This window comes from Pleurodeles waltl, chromosome 3_1, assembly GCF_031143425.1.
Source record: "Pleurodeles waltl isolate 20211129_DDA chromosome 3_1, aPleWal1.hap1.20221129, whole genome shotgun sequence".
Taxonomy (NCBI): domain Eukaryota; kingdom Metazoa; phylum Chordata; class Amphibia; order Caudata; family Salamandridae; genus Pleurodeles; species Pleurodeles waltl.
The window spans coordinates 304,580,144-304,599,222 of NC_090440.1; the positions used below are offsets into that span (position 1 = coordinate 304,580,144).

General features: G+C 44.7%; 1 protein-coding gene across 2 annotated transcripts in view; it reads left to right on the forward strand.

Annotated features, from left to right (window-relative positions):
- WDR72 (WD repeat domain 72) overlaps positions 1 to 19,079 on the forward strand; it is an 896,838-nt gene that overhangs the window by 33,412 nt on the left and 844,347 nt on the right. The window contains exon 2 of one of the 2 annotated variants that reach the window (XM_069222448.1): positions 14,953 to 15,086. The exons of the other annotated variant lie outside the window; for it this stretch is intronic. Coding sequence (XP_069078549.1) covers positions 14,953 to 15,086 — 134 coding nt within the window. The remainder of the gene's footprint in view (positions 1 to 14,952; positions 15,087 to 19,079) is intronic. 2 annotated transcript variants of the gene reach the window in all.

Sequence of the window (19,079 nt, forward strand, 5' to 3'; positions counted from 1 at the left end):
ATTGTGTGGAATTAAATAAATGTTTCTAGTGTCATTTCGTCTGTAAAAGCAAACAAGACATCTACTAGCCAGTTCTTTTCAATGCAAGTGCACGGGGTAGAGTAGGTGGCAGTGCTGTGACCACTGCCTGCTCGACTGTAGCCCACATACCTTTTTAGAAGACCGATTCATGAAGGTGCTCCCGCTGTCTACTTTTTGTTATATTGTTTTTCCGCTCGTGGCTATGAATCTCTTACTCCTGGTTGCTCTTTGGTACAGTATAAAGTCCGCTAGGTATTCCTAGATTTCAATGATCTAACACTGACTACATTTGACTGAAATTAATGGCATTGTGAAAAGTACAAGGTCACCAAACGAATTAGTATAACAAACATCAATAAGAAGCGTTCGGTGATGAGGAGAAACTACCCCTGCGAGAAATGTTTTAAACATTCGCGCGCAATGATGAAGTGCAAAGCTCACCTGACCTAGAAGACAGCCTTCGCTTAATCGACAGACTTGTATAACGGCAAAAACACAAGTGAACGATTCACATTCATATGCATAGAGGGTATTTTCGTCAGCCCTCTACATTGATCTGTCCATCTGTCATTCACATTTTGCTTCTGTCCACCACAGCATATAACATGGGCAATGAATAAGCCCGCTTCAGCCATTGGCTCTCTTGCAATTGAGTGAAGTCGTTTTGCCTGATCACATGGACCTATTTCCTAAAACAGAAGTGCGCCTCAGTGCCTAGACTGGTAGGCCAGTTCTTAAGTCTGCTAATGTTTTCTCTTTCCTTTCGTTAGTTTTTTATTCATTCTTGTGTTTTTAAGCTGTCTTCAGGTAATAATAATTCAAAACCAATAGTATATTATGTTTGTGCCATCAAGATAATATTTTCCTGCCGTATGCCTTTAAACTAAAAAAGGGTTTGCGTATGTACACCGGTCTGCTAGGAACCAATCCAATCATTCTTTTAAAATTACAAATGATAATTAATTTTGTTTTATTTTTAAAATTGTTGCATTCCGTGTTGACAGCAGCCTATTTAGTTCCTTGCATTTTTTGTGACACAAACCTACAATTAAAACAATGCATTAATTTACCAATCCCATATCTTTGTTTTTGCAATGCTTATTTTAATAACAGAGCTAAACATTTGTACTTTTTAAATAACTTTTAACATAGAGCCTAACTAATGGCGTCTTTGGACCAAGCTGGAGGGTGAGAAGATATAAAATGTGGCCAACAGGTCCAGCATTACAAAGATGCCCGCACCACCCTGATATACATGGCAGCAAAAATGGAAATGGAATCTGGAACGACAACCAGCAGCGACTGTCCTGTGACCTCTTATGAACCCATTTGGGGAGATGAATCCAAGCGATTCAATCATTGGTTAGTGTACAGGCTCCTCTTGGTACCTTGCGACCACCTCCTTAGTACATTCCTGGCCCATAGAAGACAATACCTCAAGAAAGAAAACCTTGCTTTAAGAAACAGTTTCACGGCGTCTGCTGGCAACTAGAGACTGGAAACATTTTGTCACGTTGTTGGTCTGCTGCAGGTTCACAAAAAGGGTGCTCCCTGAAGAACTTAATGTTGCAAGATTCACCAAGAGAAATTTTTCTCATAGTTGGAGAATAGTGGAATTCATTCATTTTTCTACTTGCTGAAGATAATGATAAAGGGAAATGGCGTCTTGAGGGAGGCCACACCCTATGAGGACAAGAAAATCGGGTTCATCCAGCTTGTGTTTGCCATGGTGATAACTAGGCCTGGGCAGAATTCAAAGAGTTTTCTTCACACCAGTAGTGCATTTCATGCTACAAAATACCATAAACAACACCACTCAATGCACAAGTGTGGCCATTTAGTTTTATCTGCTTTCTGCTGTTCTGTGGATGCTGCTAGGCCTATTAGTAATATGGCCCATCCTCTTCCCAACTCTCATTTACTTTTGTTGATTTTTTTTTTATCAGTGTGCATGTTTGTATTTTATGTTTTTCTTTTCTTCTCTTTTTAACATTTTTCATAACTTTTTCTATTTTTCAGTTTTCCCTTTCCTTGTGTTCCACTTCCTTCAGTTTTCTCTTTCTGCTTTACTATTATGTTGCCCTACTTCTTTTATCTTCTGCCCGATGGCAGAACAAGCAGGCGGCGGTGCCAATGCCACTAACACACCCTCTAGGTACCGGCGCCGCTAAGGGATGCAGTCCATCCCTTTCTTACTGATGTGGAGGTGGCTGCACTGTTTTCTTGGGTCCATCAACACCTCCCTTCCATGCCGGCAGCAATCGGCAGGCCTTGGAGAGTGTAATCTCTGTGGTAGCACTGGCTGCTGTGGGGGAGAGTGCGCTGGTGCATGTACCGCAGCACAGGGGTGACGCGCTACACACAGCAGCTGATTCACGATTGGGTGCATATTATTGAAAGGGAGCATGACCTGCTTGACCTGCTGGGTGTTGAGGTTGCAAGGCTCGGTGAGTAAACAACAATTATTATTTTTTCTTTCTAAAAATGCAAAAAAAAAATTCCCCCAAATACCATGCAGCTCTCACTCAGAGGTAAGTTAAGTTTGCATTATGATTAATGTCTGAACCAGCCTGTGCTAGGCAGGTGCTCAGTGAACCTACTAGGCACTCCCTTGGGCTGATTTTTTAAAGAAGTGATGCAAACTCCTCTTTCCTGTCACTAAGATACTAGTATATCAGGGAGTTGGTGCTCTCCGTGCCTTTCTTTATGTAGCTTATACAGTTCCAATCTCCCTTTTCAATGCATACTGCACGTCACTGGGAGACCGGGTTAGCCCATCAGAGTGTGCAGAAGCAAAGATCATTTGTTGCAATGCATTACTAGTTCAAAATTTAGTTTAGGGTTAGGAAATTAGGAATAGGGCTATTGGCTATCTGATATACAAAAGTACAGTGCTACTACACCTGCCTTTCAAAATATTTTTTAGAGATTTACTCTACCACTAATCCTTTTTTTATCTTCTTTATTTCTTACATGAGCACCCCAGGGTAAGAACGCTTCGGAGCATGGAAAGGTAGCACACCTTCATGACCAGACTGTTGTTGTGGGTGGCAAAAGTGGGGAATTTTGAAGGGCTGTTGGGGCAAGGACTTTGGACTTGTTACTTTGCTCATTGGGATGATTTATGTATTTGTTTGGGTAAAGGGGAGGTCCTGTTGTCTCTGGAGAGGTGGATTTTATTTGTTAGAAAAAACTAAGTAGGTAGTTTGTTTCTTCATATGACGTCAATCTGCCTTTCCCCTTTGCAGTATTTTTAGCGGGCCCTGTTAATTTTAATTGACAAAGCACTGCCCTCTGAACAGTCGCATAATGTACATCAACTTTTCCCCCTAGACTTTCCCTAGCTGATTCAGAAGTCCCTTGCCATATAATTATTTATTCATTGGTTACTTATTTTACTTGCACCCAAACAATACTCTGGTACCAATGTGGGAACAACATAGACTAGCTCTGTCTTGAGCATGTAAACTTTTGCTACTTTAGCAGCATGCGGTCACTTATGAACGTGTAAACCAATTAGTTATACCTTTGTCCCACTTTTCTCTGTGACCATATTGACCACTAGTGGGGTATGCCTATGCCTATTGCTCACAACATACCTAAAACTAATCTTCAGTAGAAGCTACTAACGAAGGTAGTCAATTTCACTTGTTAGTTCTCTTACCTGAATAGAATAAGTGATTGCTGCTACCTTGCTCAATCTTCCAAAACCTTATTGCAAGGCTTCCCAAGGTGCCTTCTTAATGGTGGTGGTACTATCAGGCTAGCAAGCTAACAGGGTAGACATCACAAGCGAGGTCCCTCTCCCACCTACGTGAACTCCAACTGTAGGTTAAAACAGAAGGATTATCCATCACAGGAAACTGGATTGAATGAAAACACATTTAATGGATTATTTATATCCTGGCTTATCAAAGACTGAGACTAGACTACCACAAGGACAAAAAGACCTGATCTCAATGAAAACTACGAGTAGTAACTTCTCAGCAATGGGGACCTAATAGTTAATATATTTAAACAATTAAAACTAAACCTACAAAATCTTTGAGTCCGGAGGAGTGGACTCAAAAGGTTAAGCGTTTAAGCAACACAAAGCCTGAGAGATGATGTTGACACTGATGTTATATATGGATCCCTTATATGGGTGGGTGGGTAAGTGGGGCTGGCATGGGTAATTACTCAGGTAAGAGAATATCTCACAGTGAGTTGAGGTTGTTTTCACCTCATCTGCCCCACGAAGTGTTTTATCCATTTATTGTGTAAATTCTTTAGTCACACCTCAATATATCACATAGCCTGGGAGGAAGAGGGTAAGGGGTTTGATGAATGGATAGGAGTGGGAAGCTGGAAAAGGTGGGACAAAGACAAACACTATAAAACAACCATATTAAATGAGCACATGATCATCAAATCTGTTGTGGAAGGAAATTAAGTATGACATTTGAATTAAATGCATTGCAAACAGTCCTTCAGCCTGTCATTTAGGATTGCAAAATGCCAATTTATCGAAGCATGAACCCACACAGTTCCATAAATTATGACTGTTGAAAGAAAAATTATACATTATATAAATACCATATTGGGAGGGGCATCTGCATTCTTCTCTGAATGTCCGTCTTGGGTGCCTGGCTGAAGCGCTCTGGTAAGGTAAACAGAAGTGTTATGGAGCTTTCACCTTTTGTGCAGGAGAAGGGAAGGCCTGGAAATTGTAAAACAGTAACGATATTGTAGAGTCAAGGTCAAGGAAAAGGACAGAGAAGGTAAGCTTCATGAGGAGTAGACCAAAAGGCACAGCAAGACAATAGGCTGCTGCAATCATTCATGTTGACTTGTCATTAACTGAGAAGTGAGGGCAGTTTTTACAGATACTCCCAGACAAGTAGCTGCATATACCTGGCTGATCAATCTCACAACTATCATAACATTTAGTTGAGTGTGTCAGTCAGGTGATGAAGTGACATCATGTCTGTCTCCAGTTATAGCCCCAGGACCACAATGACGTTGCATGTTATGTTAAGTACATTTGTATCGTGCACAAATCACCCCAGGAGGAGTGTCTTTGTGCATCACGAGGTGAGGACCAGCATAACTGAAAGTAGTTAAAACAGTATTTAGAACAACATTGTTTTGAGTTTTGTTCATGAAGCATCAATGGTCTGTGCAGGAGCATCTCTCATAAGGCAATTTATTCCAATAATGCAGAACTAAATGTGAGAAATCTCTGACTCCTGATCAAACGTTTTTGTACAAGGAACTGTCAGAAGAGCTTTGTTGTTTGACCTTAATTTTCTTGTTGGACAGCAGGGTGAAAGTTTCTGGTAAAGATAAAGAGGAAGATTTCCCATCAGTGCCTTGTGGGTAAGACAGCAGATTTAGAAAATTACTCTTTTTCTGATTGGCAACCAGTGTAAAGATCTTACAAGGGGTGCCAACTCCACACCTGAAGGAAAGCTGCAAATAATGCGGGTGGTTGTGTTTTGTACTGCTTGAGGTTTGGCAAGTAGATAATCATTTGCAGAAGCTAGAAGGGCATTACTATAGTCTAGTCTGCTAATTATGTGCCCCTGGACCAAGGTTTTCCTGAGTGACAATGGTAGGAAAGAGAAAGATTTCCTTAAGAGGTGCAGTATTTGGAAACAAGAGCCTGCCATAGACATGGTCTGACCTTTCATGATCAAGTCAACTCTGAGATTTTTCTTAGTGGTTTTCTTTTTTTTTTTCTTTCTTTCTTTCTTTCTTTCTTTAGGGATGGGTGCGGAGCCTAATTCAGCTGGCTACCAGTCATCCAACCAAAATTGTCAGGCTTTGCCAATCATCATCATCTCTGTTTTTGCAGAGTTAAGTTGTAAGCAGTCCTGAGATTTAGGCTGCAGTAGATTTCATACCTTAAAGAAAACATTGTTTGGTTATAGCTGGATCAGTATTGATGGATATAACCAGCTTGGTATCATCTGCATAGGACTGAATCTCTAGTACTTGTGACCTAACAATCAGCCAACAGGGCCACATAAATGTTGAGAAGTGTGGGGCTTAGACAGGAACCATGAGGAACTCCCTTATCAGTCAGCCTAGTGTGAAAGTTGCAAGAACCTAAGGAGATGGTTTGGGTTCCATTGCTCAGGTAGTCTCTGAACCAACTTAGGGCTGTCTCATTAATGCCACAATCATGTAGTCTTTGTATCAGCTTTGAATGGGACACAGTGTCAGAAGCCGCAGAAAGGTCAAACAACACAAACATAGCTGGTGTGTCAGAATCAAAGGCTAGTTCCAGACAATCTGTAACAGCTACTAAGGCTGTTTCGATGCTGTGAGAGGAATGAAAGCCAGACTGAGAAGGATCTAAAATGCTATTAGTTTCAAGATTAATTGTTGGTTAATTAAGCCTTCAAGGGTTTTGCTTAGCAGTGGGAGAAGAGTAATGGGGTGGAAGCTGGTCAGATCTGAAGAAACAAGAGGGGGCCTCATTAATATAATAGAGGAGTTTGACATTTGAGCCAGCACTCTACTCCCCAAATCAGCACACCTTTCTGCAGTCAACAGGGCTGAGTAGGCCTCTTGGAGTCATCAGCATGTTTGCTTCACTTTGAAGTAAATAACTTTCTTCTTCTGGCTGTTGAGGAAGTCCTATCATGATCCCTGACTCGAGTAACAAATCAGTCCAAATCCCGACCCAAATGAGATTGACAGAGATAGACCTCTAGTGGACCATTGAACATTTCAAAATAATTTTAGCATTTTGTATAGATTTGTATTTGTAAACTAAACTGATTGGTCTGGTACCTGAAGAACCAGAAAAAAGTATAGCAAGGAGTGGACCATGCAAGTAAATATAGCTAAGTTTGAAAACGCCAGTCAGCTTCAGGCAAAATCACCCATCAGCCCCAAATATTGCAAATCACTGAAATCAAGTTTAGAAATTAGTTGAGCACCCTCACTGCCTGCCACCACTGAATCATCATCACTTACACTCACTCAATAACATATCACTCATTGGTGCATTAGTTACCTGTTCCAATCCAAGTACGGTGGTAAATAATTGTTAGATTGTATTCATCTTTTCCCATGGAATCATCACATTGGCAGTCATGTAAATTAATGATCTTTACTGGGGCATCCCTGCTAGGGAATGGAAAAAAGAAGAATAGGCATGGGACAGAGGCAGGTATTGTCTCTACTGTCCTAGAATGGAATGGGGAGGCTTCTTCACTGCACACAGCTCCAACTTCAATCCGGCCACACATGTGAATGTGTGGGGCTGCATAATTCAGACACTAAATATATAATCTTCCTCTAGTGATATAAATTTTTCTTTTTTCTTTATCAAAGCAGTTTGACACGCTGAAGGTTCTATGGTGGCTTACTCAGTCAGGGTATTTGAGTTTATCGTCAAACTCAGGGGGTTCACCCAGCCATTGGTCAGCTAATGCACTTGAGTACGAACAGTCACCCTTCTCCTCCTCCTATGGTGTTTCAGTGTAATCATGTGGTATAAAGTGCTGTTTCCGTTTAGTCATGGTCAATCTTGCCACATTTTGAGGAGAGTGACATACCCTCTGACTGTGACAACTGTGCCAGCTGCACTGAACACATTCTCAGCAGACATGCTGGCTAGGGACAAGCCAAATACTTTCTTACCAGTCTGATGCGCTCTGACCATTGGCTCACTGTTAGAAATGGGGTCTTTGGTTGACAGTCAGGTTACCCCCTGTTCAAGCAAGGACCCTCACTCTAGTTAGGATAAAAGAGAATCACCCTCAGCTAACCCCTGCTTACCCCCTTGGTAGCTTGGCAGAGCAGTAGGCTTAACCTCAGAGTGCTGGGCGTAAAGTATTTGTACCAACACACACAGTAACTTAATGAAAACACTACAAAATGACACAACACCAGTTTAGAAAAATAGGAAATATTTATCTAGACAAAACAAGACCAAAACGACAAAAATCCAACATACACAAGTCAAGTTATGATTTTTTTAAAGGTTTAAAATAAAAAGAGTCTTTAGGTAGTTGTAACACCACACTAGCGCTGCTAGAGTGAAAATGTACCTGGTTTGCGGCAAAAATAACCCCGCACGGGCGGTGTGCGTCGAAAATAACCCTGCACGGGTATATGCGTCGAAAACAGCTCGGCACGGCGAGGCGCGTCGAAAAAGCCAGCCACGCGACGGTCCGAAAGTCCCGCGGCGCTGGTTGCGATCTCTCAGCCTTCGTCAGCGATGCTGCGCGTCGTTTCTCCTGCTCCGGGCGTCGATTCTCCGGTCGCGTTTCCTGCGGCGTCGTTTCTCAGCTGCGGAGCCGGCGTCGCGTCGTTTTCTCAGCCGCGATCGGATTCGCGTCGATCTTTTCTCCGCACGGCGCTCGGTGCGTGTATTTTTGTCCTTAGGCTGCCAGCCTCTCCTTTCAGGGTCCCAGGAACTGGAAGGGCACCACAGAGCAGAGTAGGGGTCTCTCCAGAGACTCCAGGTGCTGGCAGGAAGAAGTCTTTGCTATCCCTGAGACTTCAACAACAGGAGGCAAGCTCTACATCAAGCCCTTGGAGATTTCTTCTTCAAGATGGAAGGCACACAAAGTCCAGTCTTTGCCCTCTTACTCTGGCAGAAGCAGCACTGCAGGAAAGCTCCACAAAGCACAGTCACAGGCAGGGCAGCACTTGTTCCTCAGCGATCAGCTCTTCTCCAGGCAGAGGTTCCTCTTGATTCCAGAAGTGTTTCTAAAGTTTGTAAGTTTGGGTGCCCTTCTTATACCCATTTTAGTCTTTGAAGTCACCTTTCTTCAAAGGGGACTCACACCTTCTTGTGAAATCCTGCCTTGCCCAGGCAAGGCCTCAGACACACACCAGGGGGCTGGAGACAGCATTGTCAGAGGCCGGCACAGTCCTTTCAGATGAGAGTGACCACTCCACCCCTCCCTCCTAGCAGAGATGGCTAATCAGGAAATGCAGATCACACCCCAGCTCCCTTTGTGTCACTGTCTGGTGTGAGGTGAAAAACAACCCAACTGTCAAACTGACCCAGACAGGGAATCCACAAACAAGGCAGAGTCACAGAATGGTTTAAGCAAGAAAATGCTCACTTTCTAAAAGTGGCATTTCCAAACTCACAATCTTAAAATCAACCTTACTAAAAGATGTATTTTTAAATTGTGAGTTCAGGGATCCCAAACTCCACATGTCCATCTACTCTCTAGGGGAATCTACACTTTAATCATATTTAAAGGTAGCCCCCATATTATCCTATGAGAGAGAGACAGACCTTGCAGCAGTGAAAACGAAATTGGCAGTATTTCACTGTCAGGACATATAAACCACATTACTATATGTCCTACCTTATCCATACACTGCACCCTGCCCTTGGGGCTACCTAGGGCCTACCTTAGGGGTGCCTTACATGTAAGGAAAGGGAAGGTTTAGGCCTGGCAAGTGGGTACACTTGCCAAGTCGAATTTACAGTGTAAAAATACACATACAGACACTGCAGTGGCAGGTCTGAGACATGATTACAGAGCTACTTATGTGGGTGGCACAACCAGTGCTGCAGGCCCACTAGTAGCATTTGATTTACAGGCCCTGGCACCTCTAGTGCACCTTACTAGGGACTTACTAGTAAATCAAATATGCCAATCATGGATAAACCACTTACATACAATTTAGACAGGAGAGCATATGCACTTTAGCACTGGTTAGCAGTGGTAAAGTGCTCAGAGTCGAAAAGCCAACAGCAACATGTCAGAAAAAAATAGGAGGCAGGAGGCAAAAAAGTCTGGAGATGACCCTGCATAAGCAAAAGTCCAACACTCACCTTCCCATACCAATACACCAATGGGTTTTGGTCCACATACAAATATTTTGGGCTGTCCAGATAATCTAGGACCAACCTCTGAATGGTCATTGGTGGTCAAACTTTCTTGACCTCTGTTGCTTTCACCTCTGCCACTTGAAACTAAACCATTCCAGAGGTGGGTCTGTTTCTGTTGTTGCTTGCGTTGTTGTTGCTGATGTTGGTTGCTTTGAGACAACAGCACTGCCCTCTTTGGAGTTTGAAGGTTGCATGCCAGAACTTCTGCCTGGGACTCTTACTTACACCTGCTGTTCCTCCAGGTCTCTCACTTGTTCAACAATCCACTTCTTGTATAGTGAAACATTCCCTTCTGAGAAAGGAATTAAAGTGGCAAGCACTTCTTTTGTACTGTATTTAATGGAGGACATTGTCTCTCTTTGCAGCCTTGTATGAACAGCCAAGCGAAGGATTAAGCTCTTAACCAACTCATGCACTTCTCCATTGCCGTTCACACAGGCAAACCTTTGCAAAACCTTTTTTAACTGGTCCTGTAGCCAGAGGAAACAGAATAGCTTGGCTCATCATTCCGTTGTTCTTGCTAGCTTTCTGAATGAAAACCTCAAAAGGAAGTAGCCTTTGTTTGGCATTTGAGTAGGCAGCATTTGTCTCTCTCCATGGTCATTCGTTTCATAGTTGCATCCCCTCCTCTTTGAAGAATATAGTCTGTGAATGGTCTGTAGTGCTCATACAGATGTTGCAACATGTAGTAGGTAGAGTTCTAATGTTTGGGCACCTCCTGTATGAGGCCTTTAACTGGTACTCTGTTAGCACTCTGACTGATCCTTAACTGCTTCTGAGCTTTAAAAGAATGGCTGAAATGAGTGCAGATTCTTTTGCAGGAGGTCAGTATATTGCTGACTGTGCAGGACTTTCTCAAAAAAGTAGATGGGTTGATGCAATACACCACACACAGGACCCTGGAATATCCACCAGCTGCCATGCTCTTGACTACAGTACTGCCATTGTTGGTGGCAACAAATTCAGTTCCGAGACCTCTGGTTGCAGCCATTCAAACATCTTACTGTTAAAATCTTCCATGATGTTTGCACTTGTATGAGGATTCTTCATGCCACTGAACACCCTTTAATGTTTCTTCAGCATGGGGACCTACCCCCCCACAAAAGAGATGCAGTGTACTGTGACACACACGTAATCAGTTGCATGACAACTGGTCCACATATCTGTCGAAAGGTGGGTAGTGTGAGCAGCACTCTGCTGCAAAGTCTGTCCAAGCAATTGCAGCACATTGTGGTGGAGTGCTGGAACAGCACCTCTGGCAAAATATGTGTGTGCCTGGAAGCTTCCATTTTATGTAGATGGTTGTCACAAATTCTAAAATTCCAGCTCCTTCCACAAAAGACAAAGGGAGGATGTCCACAGCTAACATTTAAACCAGCTTCTCATTGTACAAATGTGCCATTGGGTAGTTGTGTTCGTGAACCCCTCCTGCCTAAACATGCCCAAAATAGTAGCTTGGATTATTTTCTTTTGTGGTACCACTGATGCAGGTGCCTTCCTGAGAGAACCAGTGTTGTCTCCATCTAAGTTGTGTGCCATTTGGAGGTTGCTGATGCTGTTCGAGAAGAATATTAACTCAAAAAGGTATTTTTGAGATGATTTAGCTGCTTTTCAAGTAGAAAATATACTCGAAAAACAGTCGCCTGACTGCTCGTGATCACTGACTTCACAAAATGGTGCTACATGGGCATAGGGCAGCTGGAAATCACACCAGTGGGCAGAAAATCTTGATCATGCTTGCAACCGTATGTTTACAGAGCCTCGCATGTGTGAGTGGGAATATAATTCAGGCATACACTCAATAGTGTAATTTGACAGGAATGTACACTGAGTTACCCGAAATTCCGCAAGCGGAATTATATTTTCGTCCAGGCCTAGTGAAAACTGGTTCAGCATAGTCTTAAAATGAACTTATCCAGCCTTTTGGAGCTCTTTTGTTGGCTTCAACATTGGAACTTGCCTAAATGGAAGACAGTGACCTCCATAAAAGTAGATTAATTCCTGTTGGAAAATCTGACTGGAGCAGCGAGCTTGGGGGCTCTAACGGGGTAATCTAAATTTGTGCCTAGCCCCCTCTCAACCAACATTTTGAAATAGTGTTTTAGTTTCTAGGAACATTTTGCACTAAAATGTTAAACATTCGTATCTCCTATTCCCTTTGTCTAATTTTAAAAATGTTGGTGTGTTTTTGCTAATTTTCTCAACTTTTCTTAATTGGTTTGCATATTTTGTGTTGTTTTTTTTTTTTTTTTTTTTTTTCTTTAAAATTGTTGGGACCAGGGCACCAGGTGTTGTGCAGAGGTTTTCTAAGATCTGTTTCGTAGCTTAAACAGGTTGTATTTTTAACATTTGCAGGAGTTTCCCTCTCCCAAAGTAATAACCCAATTTCTGATGTGCCTCATCCTATAATCCACACACCGAGGGAAGGCAAATGAGACCTACTGTCTTAACATTTAAAAACTGGTAAATACTATTCACCAAAACACAGCATGTAATTGACAGTAGATGAAAGGCGTTTTAACATATATCATGCTTAAGAAACACCAGTGGTGCAAATATAAACCATGAAGATGAAAAAGACAAAAATAAGTAAACTTTTTTTTTTCTCACAAATATTTGTTCACAACAGACCACCTGTTTCCTGATCTACCATGTGTATACCTACTTAGTACATGTTTACTCCATGGTTAAGATATCCGCTTATGTGTCAAAAGTTTTGTGTTTATTTTTTTTCTTAAAATGGAAACATTTGGGTGTGTTCCAGTATTTAAACAATGCCTCTATCCGTTCTCATGATATAGCAATAACCTCTACAGCACCTCTAATCTCTAGTGTGTGTGTGTGTCTGTGTTTATATTTGAAGATCTTCCCCAAAACAGACATTTTCCATTGAATGCAGCTCTTGTGTGCACATTCATAGAATGTGGATATATCATGTGCATCCTCTGCAGACAGGTGCATATTTTACAAACCCCTTTAAGATACAAACACTTGAGTTTTGTTTCCAGTCTCAAATGTTTGTTGCTGTAACATATTCATTCATGTGCTTCACAGATATGGAAATGCCTTTTTCATTTCTATAGGTTATTTATACATAAGCCTAATGAAATCAATTCCCACTCTCTTCCAAGGTGTCTCAGGTAAGGGTAAAGGTGTCAAGGGACATGCACATACAGACATAGGACCTCATTATGACTTTGGCGGTCTTTTTGGAAGGCCGCTGCGGTGACAGCCGTCAAAAGACCATGTTGGTGGTAATCTGACCACCGTATTATGATTCACACCGTGAAGACTGACAAAAAACAGCCACAAATCCGACACCACCAGGAGACAGGAGGACGGAAAGAGACCAGTCCACCACCAGCACTGCCAGCCAGATAAAGTTCCACCCACCAGATTATGACCCACAAATAGCCACAGTGGACCTTTCATGGCAGAAAACCATTGGTGGTGTGAACCGCCACGCTCCGAACCAACTACTGTAAGAACACAACACCAAATTGGATTGTTTGAATATCCTACACCTGACACTCATACACACACCAGACCCACCTACTCACTGCACTGTATAACACACCCCCACATAACCCACAATCCTTTGCTACAAAATTGATTTTCACAAACACTGAGAGCAGGCAAATACACTTATATAGCACCATTACACCATCGGCACAGATACACATCTCACCTAGCACACACAACACCACTTTCCCTACTAACACAAAACACACACAACGAGCACACACACACACATCACAAGCATCCATCACTCACTACATACCACCCACACCCCATGAATCACCCTAGACTTCGCCCTTGCACACACAACACCCTCCCACCCGCAACACAACCACTACCATGTCCCCACAAAGCAACCAAGGTTCACAGATGACGATTTGAGGGTCATTGTGGATGAAAGTGTCAGGGTAGAGCTACAACGGTTTGGAGCACAGGTCCAGAAAACCTACTTAGCCAGAAAACTGGAGTTGTGGCAGAGAATAGTCAACAGGGTCAACTCAGTAGGCAGCCATCCACGCACAAAGGCAGAGGTCGAATGACCTTCGGGGAAGGTGCGTTCCATGGCATCACGACATTAGATGCCATACACCAGACTGGCCGTGGGCCCCCACCTACTCCCCCACATTTCACATCTTGGGAGAAGAAGGTCCTGGACATACTGCATGCCGAGAGCCTGGCTGGAATACCTGGTGGACTGGACTCTAATAAGTACACACAACTTCCACGTCACCCAATTGTGTCCTGCATGCTTTCTCACCACCCAAATACTTCCTAGTGTACTGCATGTCTCACTACACATCCCACCTATCCACGTAATGCCCCTCCCCTGCATGCCACATCTCCACCCAGCCCAATTACCCACACAGCCCTTGGCAAAGGCACGGGTAGCATTGACAAATACTATCACTGCGACTCCCACAGTGCTCTAGCCCATCTACGTGAATACCTTAAATGTGCAGATCACATCACAACCCTGGCATGTATGACTGTTGGACTAACTATACCAACTAAATGGTATGACTGAGGACAGCTACATGGCAATAACAGCAATGCAATGGCACAACACAATACCAAACAAGGCTAAACACAGCAACCGCACTGTGATTAATCCAATTGGCCACTAATTAGGATCCATAACCCAGAAAGTGACCCACCATGGTATGGAATGTAGGATGGAGGACTCCATGCACAAAATACACAGACAAGACAATAAACCTTGCATACACACTTACCCTCCTCACACTGGAACACTGTACTGCAATGGCCAGCCATTTTCCCCTCACAACTACCAAGCCTGAATAGTCACTAGCAACCAGTGCAGAACAGTCATGTGAACTATCAGACAGTACCAGTGCCCATCCACAAAGCCAGAGTTACTAAACCTGAATGACACCAATCTAAATGGAGTATGGTACACATGTCACAGACCACTATCTATCACCAATGGTCTGCTGTGCAGCATTTGTCATTGCCATTGCTGGGAATCATGTCAAGCCACTGTATGCATATAATAAAGAGATAACCAAACACACCTTCCGCTCTCTCACTCCATTACACAGGTACCCCTGCCACAGTGCCATCATGGAGAGGATACCAGAGACTGCCAGCCCACCTCAGGATGAAGGTCCCAGTGAGGACAAAACGCCTGGATATCTGGATACTGATGACCTACCTGGCCTATCTGGGACACCTGGTAAGTCTACGACTCCCTGCCTCACTCTGCCCATATCTATCCCCCCCCACACCCTGTGGCTTCTACATCACAGCCAACCCTTCGTCCCCAAACCTGTGTCCCAAGGACAGATCAAACCATTGTGTGCCCCACAGTACATGGACCTGAATAGACCCTTCACACCCCCGACAATGAAGGTCCTACAAACACTGGAAGTGGGCACACAGTGCCAGTGGCACAGGCACATGGGGGTAGGGGTAATGGGAGGGAAGGTGTGAGCCAGAGGATGGGACCCCAAGGTACTTGATTGACCAGGAAACAATCTCTCAAGTCCTGGGAGCATACCAACAATACCGAGACAGGATGGGCCAGATTATCACCATGTTGGAGGGAAAACCAAAGGAGGCAGAGGAAAAACCACCAGGAGGTCATGCAACAGTGGGAGGCCCACATTGCTACCATGGCCACCATTGCAGGGGTGCTGAGGGATATCAACACCACCCTGCTTGCTTTCTCCACCCAACAGCAGGCCCAATCCGCTAGCCACCTAAAATCGGACCCATCCACATCAGCAGCAGCTAGTGGAATATAGGTCCTGCCAGGGGAACCACAGTCCTCAGACACCCCTCCATCTGTAGCTGAAGGACCCCCCCCACCCCCACAAACATGGACGTCCATCCAGACATCCGGCTGGAGCAGATGCCAGGACAACACCCACTGCCAAGAACTGATCTACGCCTGATTTGTTTCCCTTGTGTGCCACTGAGACACCCTGTTGACTGTTCAATTACATAAATTCATCTTCCCATTGGCACATGGGCACTGGACCTGTGCAACTAACAGCTGTACCACCTAATCTGATGATTCCGTTTACCATGACCTCACTTATCACCTCTTGGACAATGTATGCACCAGATATATATATATTTATATATATATATATATATCTGGTGCAGCTGCCTCACCCTCATCAACTAGCAGTGGTATCTGACATCTCTAGGCTGGATTGTGAAGCATGCATCAAGCTACCATTATCTGCCATACCTTTTGGGTGAGTAGAGGAGGGCACCTGGAGATGGGTCCATGCACCTGAATCTGGCCTTCAGGAGGCCAAATGTTCTTTCAATTACACGCCTCGTCCTCCCGTGGGCCTCATTGAAACAGACTTCCCCATCCGTGGCAGGGCACCTCACTGGTGTCCACAGCCAGGGAAGGTTAAGATATCCAGAGTCACTTATGTGAAAAAATGTTGGACCGGTGAAATTATAGGTACAGCGACCGGGAAGAATGTGATGACACGTGCCATAACAGTGAAACACCTTCAAATGCATACATACAAAGGAGCCAGGCCCTCTCTGTGTGTAGTTGTGCAATCGTGTGGGACATTGCTGTTCCTCAAAATGAAGGAGTCATGCACACATCCTGGAAACTTGTCTGTGACTTGTGAGATGTACTGGTCTGCCATACACACCACCTGAACATTTATGGAGTGGTAGTTTTTCCTGTTCCTATATACCTGTTCATTGGCACTGGGAGGGACCAGGGCTATAGGGTGCCATCAATGGCCACTATCACATGAGGGATGTGTTCCATATCATAAGGTGTCTGCCTTCACATAGGCCAAATCCACACATAGGGGGAACCTGGTGTAGCTGTCCAGGTGTTTCCACAAAGCACACAGTACATCCTTCAACACAAGACTGACCATCGGCTCTGACATCTCTGCTGTCAAGCCCAATGTATTCTGAAAGGAGCCTGTGGCAAGAAAGTGTTGCACTGACAGGACCTTTACTGAGGGAGGGATACAATAATGATTGTGTATGGCTGGTAAGAGATCAGGCTCCAACTGGGTACACAGATCCATGATGGTCTGACAATTCAGATGATAGGTCTGGATGATATGCCTGTCCTCCATGGTTGCAAGGTCAACTAGTGGATGGTACACTGGTGGTTGTCTCATTCTCCTCCTGGCAGGATATCTAGGTAGAGAGTAGAGAATGTACATTGAGAAAGACACTTGACACATGTAAGCAGAACATGTCAAATGGCACACACTTAAAATCAATCAATCAATCAATCATAGTATTTATAAAGCGCGCTATGTACCCGTCAGGGTTTCGAGGCGCTGAGGGGGGGGGGGAGCACTGCTGGTTTAGCGGTCGAAGAGCCAGGTCTTGAGGAGCCTTCTGAATGCGAGGAGGTCCTGGGTCTGGCGAAGGGATGTGGGGAGAGAGTTCCAGGTCTTGGCGGCGAGGAAGGAGAAGGATCTGCCGCCGGATGTCTTGCGCTGGATTCGGGGTACGATGGCGAGGGCGAGGTTGGCGGATCGGAGTTGACGTGTTGGGGTGTAGAAGTGGAGTCTGGTGTTGAGGTAGGAGGGTCCGGTGTTGTGAAGTGCCTTGTGAGCGTGGGTCAGGAGTTTGAAGGTGATCCTCTTGTCTACCGGGAGCCAGTGGAGTTCCTTTAGGTGAGGGGAGATGTGACTTCGGCGGGGTATGTTGAGGATCAGTCGGGCGGAGGCATTTTGGATACGTTGGAGGCGTTTGATGTCTTTGGTTGGGATGCCAGTGTAGAGTGCGTTGCCGTAGTCAAGTCTGCTGCTGACGAGGGCCTGGGTCACCGTCTTTCTGGTTTCTGTTGGAATCCACTTGAAGATTCTGCGGAGCATTCGGAGGGTGTTGAAACAGGAGGAGGAGACGGCGCTGACCTGTTTGGACATGGTGAGGGCGGAGTCCAGGATGAAGCCGAGGTTTCTTGCGTGGCTGGCAGGGGTGGGTGGGGGTCCGAGGACGGAGGGCCACCATGAGTCGTTCCAGGCCGAGGGAGTGCGTCCGAGGATGAGGACTTCCGTCTTGTCGGAGTTGAGTTTCAGGCGACTGTTGTTCATCCAATCGGCGATGGATTTTAGTCCCTCGTGGAGGTTTGTTTTGGCGGTGAGCGGGTCTTTGGTCAGGGAGAGGACGAGCTGGGTATCGTCGGTGTAGGCGATGATGCTGAGATGATGTTGGCGGGCCAGTTGAGCGAGGGGGGACATGCTTATCACTGCTGACATATAGTATAATGGGTATGCTGAAGCGCTTTGGACACCATCCATGTAGCACCATGCCGAACCTGTAAGTCATATAGGACACATATCACATGTGTAATGTACCAAATGTGTCAGACTGAGCTGTCCTGCACTGACCATTACAGTAGTAATGGGATATACCAATATCGTGCCTCCACCTTTGTGCCTCTGAGTATCTAAGCAAGCCCAGCAACAAATATACTGCCACATCACATCACTGTGTCATGCATGTTGCACTTCTTTGCACTACCGGGATGGCACAACATAGGGTTAGTCCCCAATTTGTCCGAATGTGTATGGCACACTTACATTGGCACATCAATGCATGATATGTGCCCAAAATGGTAGTTGCCTGTCCTGCAGCACTGGACCGTTGGAAGTGACCTAAGTCTGCCGGCGTATGTCGTCATGGCGATAGGCAGTCGCAACCACTGTGCAACTTGTCATTGCTTAAAACTGCTGCCTATGGGCGACGGGGGCCAATGGCAATGACCACCGGCAGTGACGGTCCTGTACGTGGCAGCTGTGACTTGCTATTTTCTGCAGCCTTGCTCACTTCACTCCTGACACTGTTGCTAGGAAGACCTCCATGACCTAAGCTGCTGTGTACTGTCTCTGGGAGCCATCATGCCACGTCCTGCAGGTGATAGGGCCCCAGCCTTCACCCAAAAAGAGCTGGAGAAGTTTGTGGAAGGGTTCCTACCACTGTATGGACAGCTATCCAGGGCACCAGAGGAGCAAGTGTGCCCAATGTCAGTCATGTGTGATGGGGTGCATGTGACAAAGAATGGTGTAAGTATACTCTAGGAAGATGGCTATGTATATACTACATCAAAATGAGATATAGTGTGCACAGTGTCCAGGGTTTCCCCAGAGGCTTAACAGGGGCTAAAGTAGATAATACTAATGCTCTCTTTTTTGGTAGTTTGGTCGAGCAGTTAGGCTTA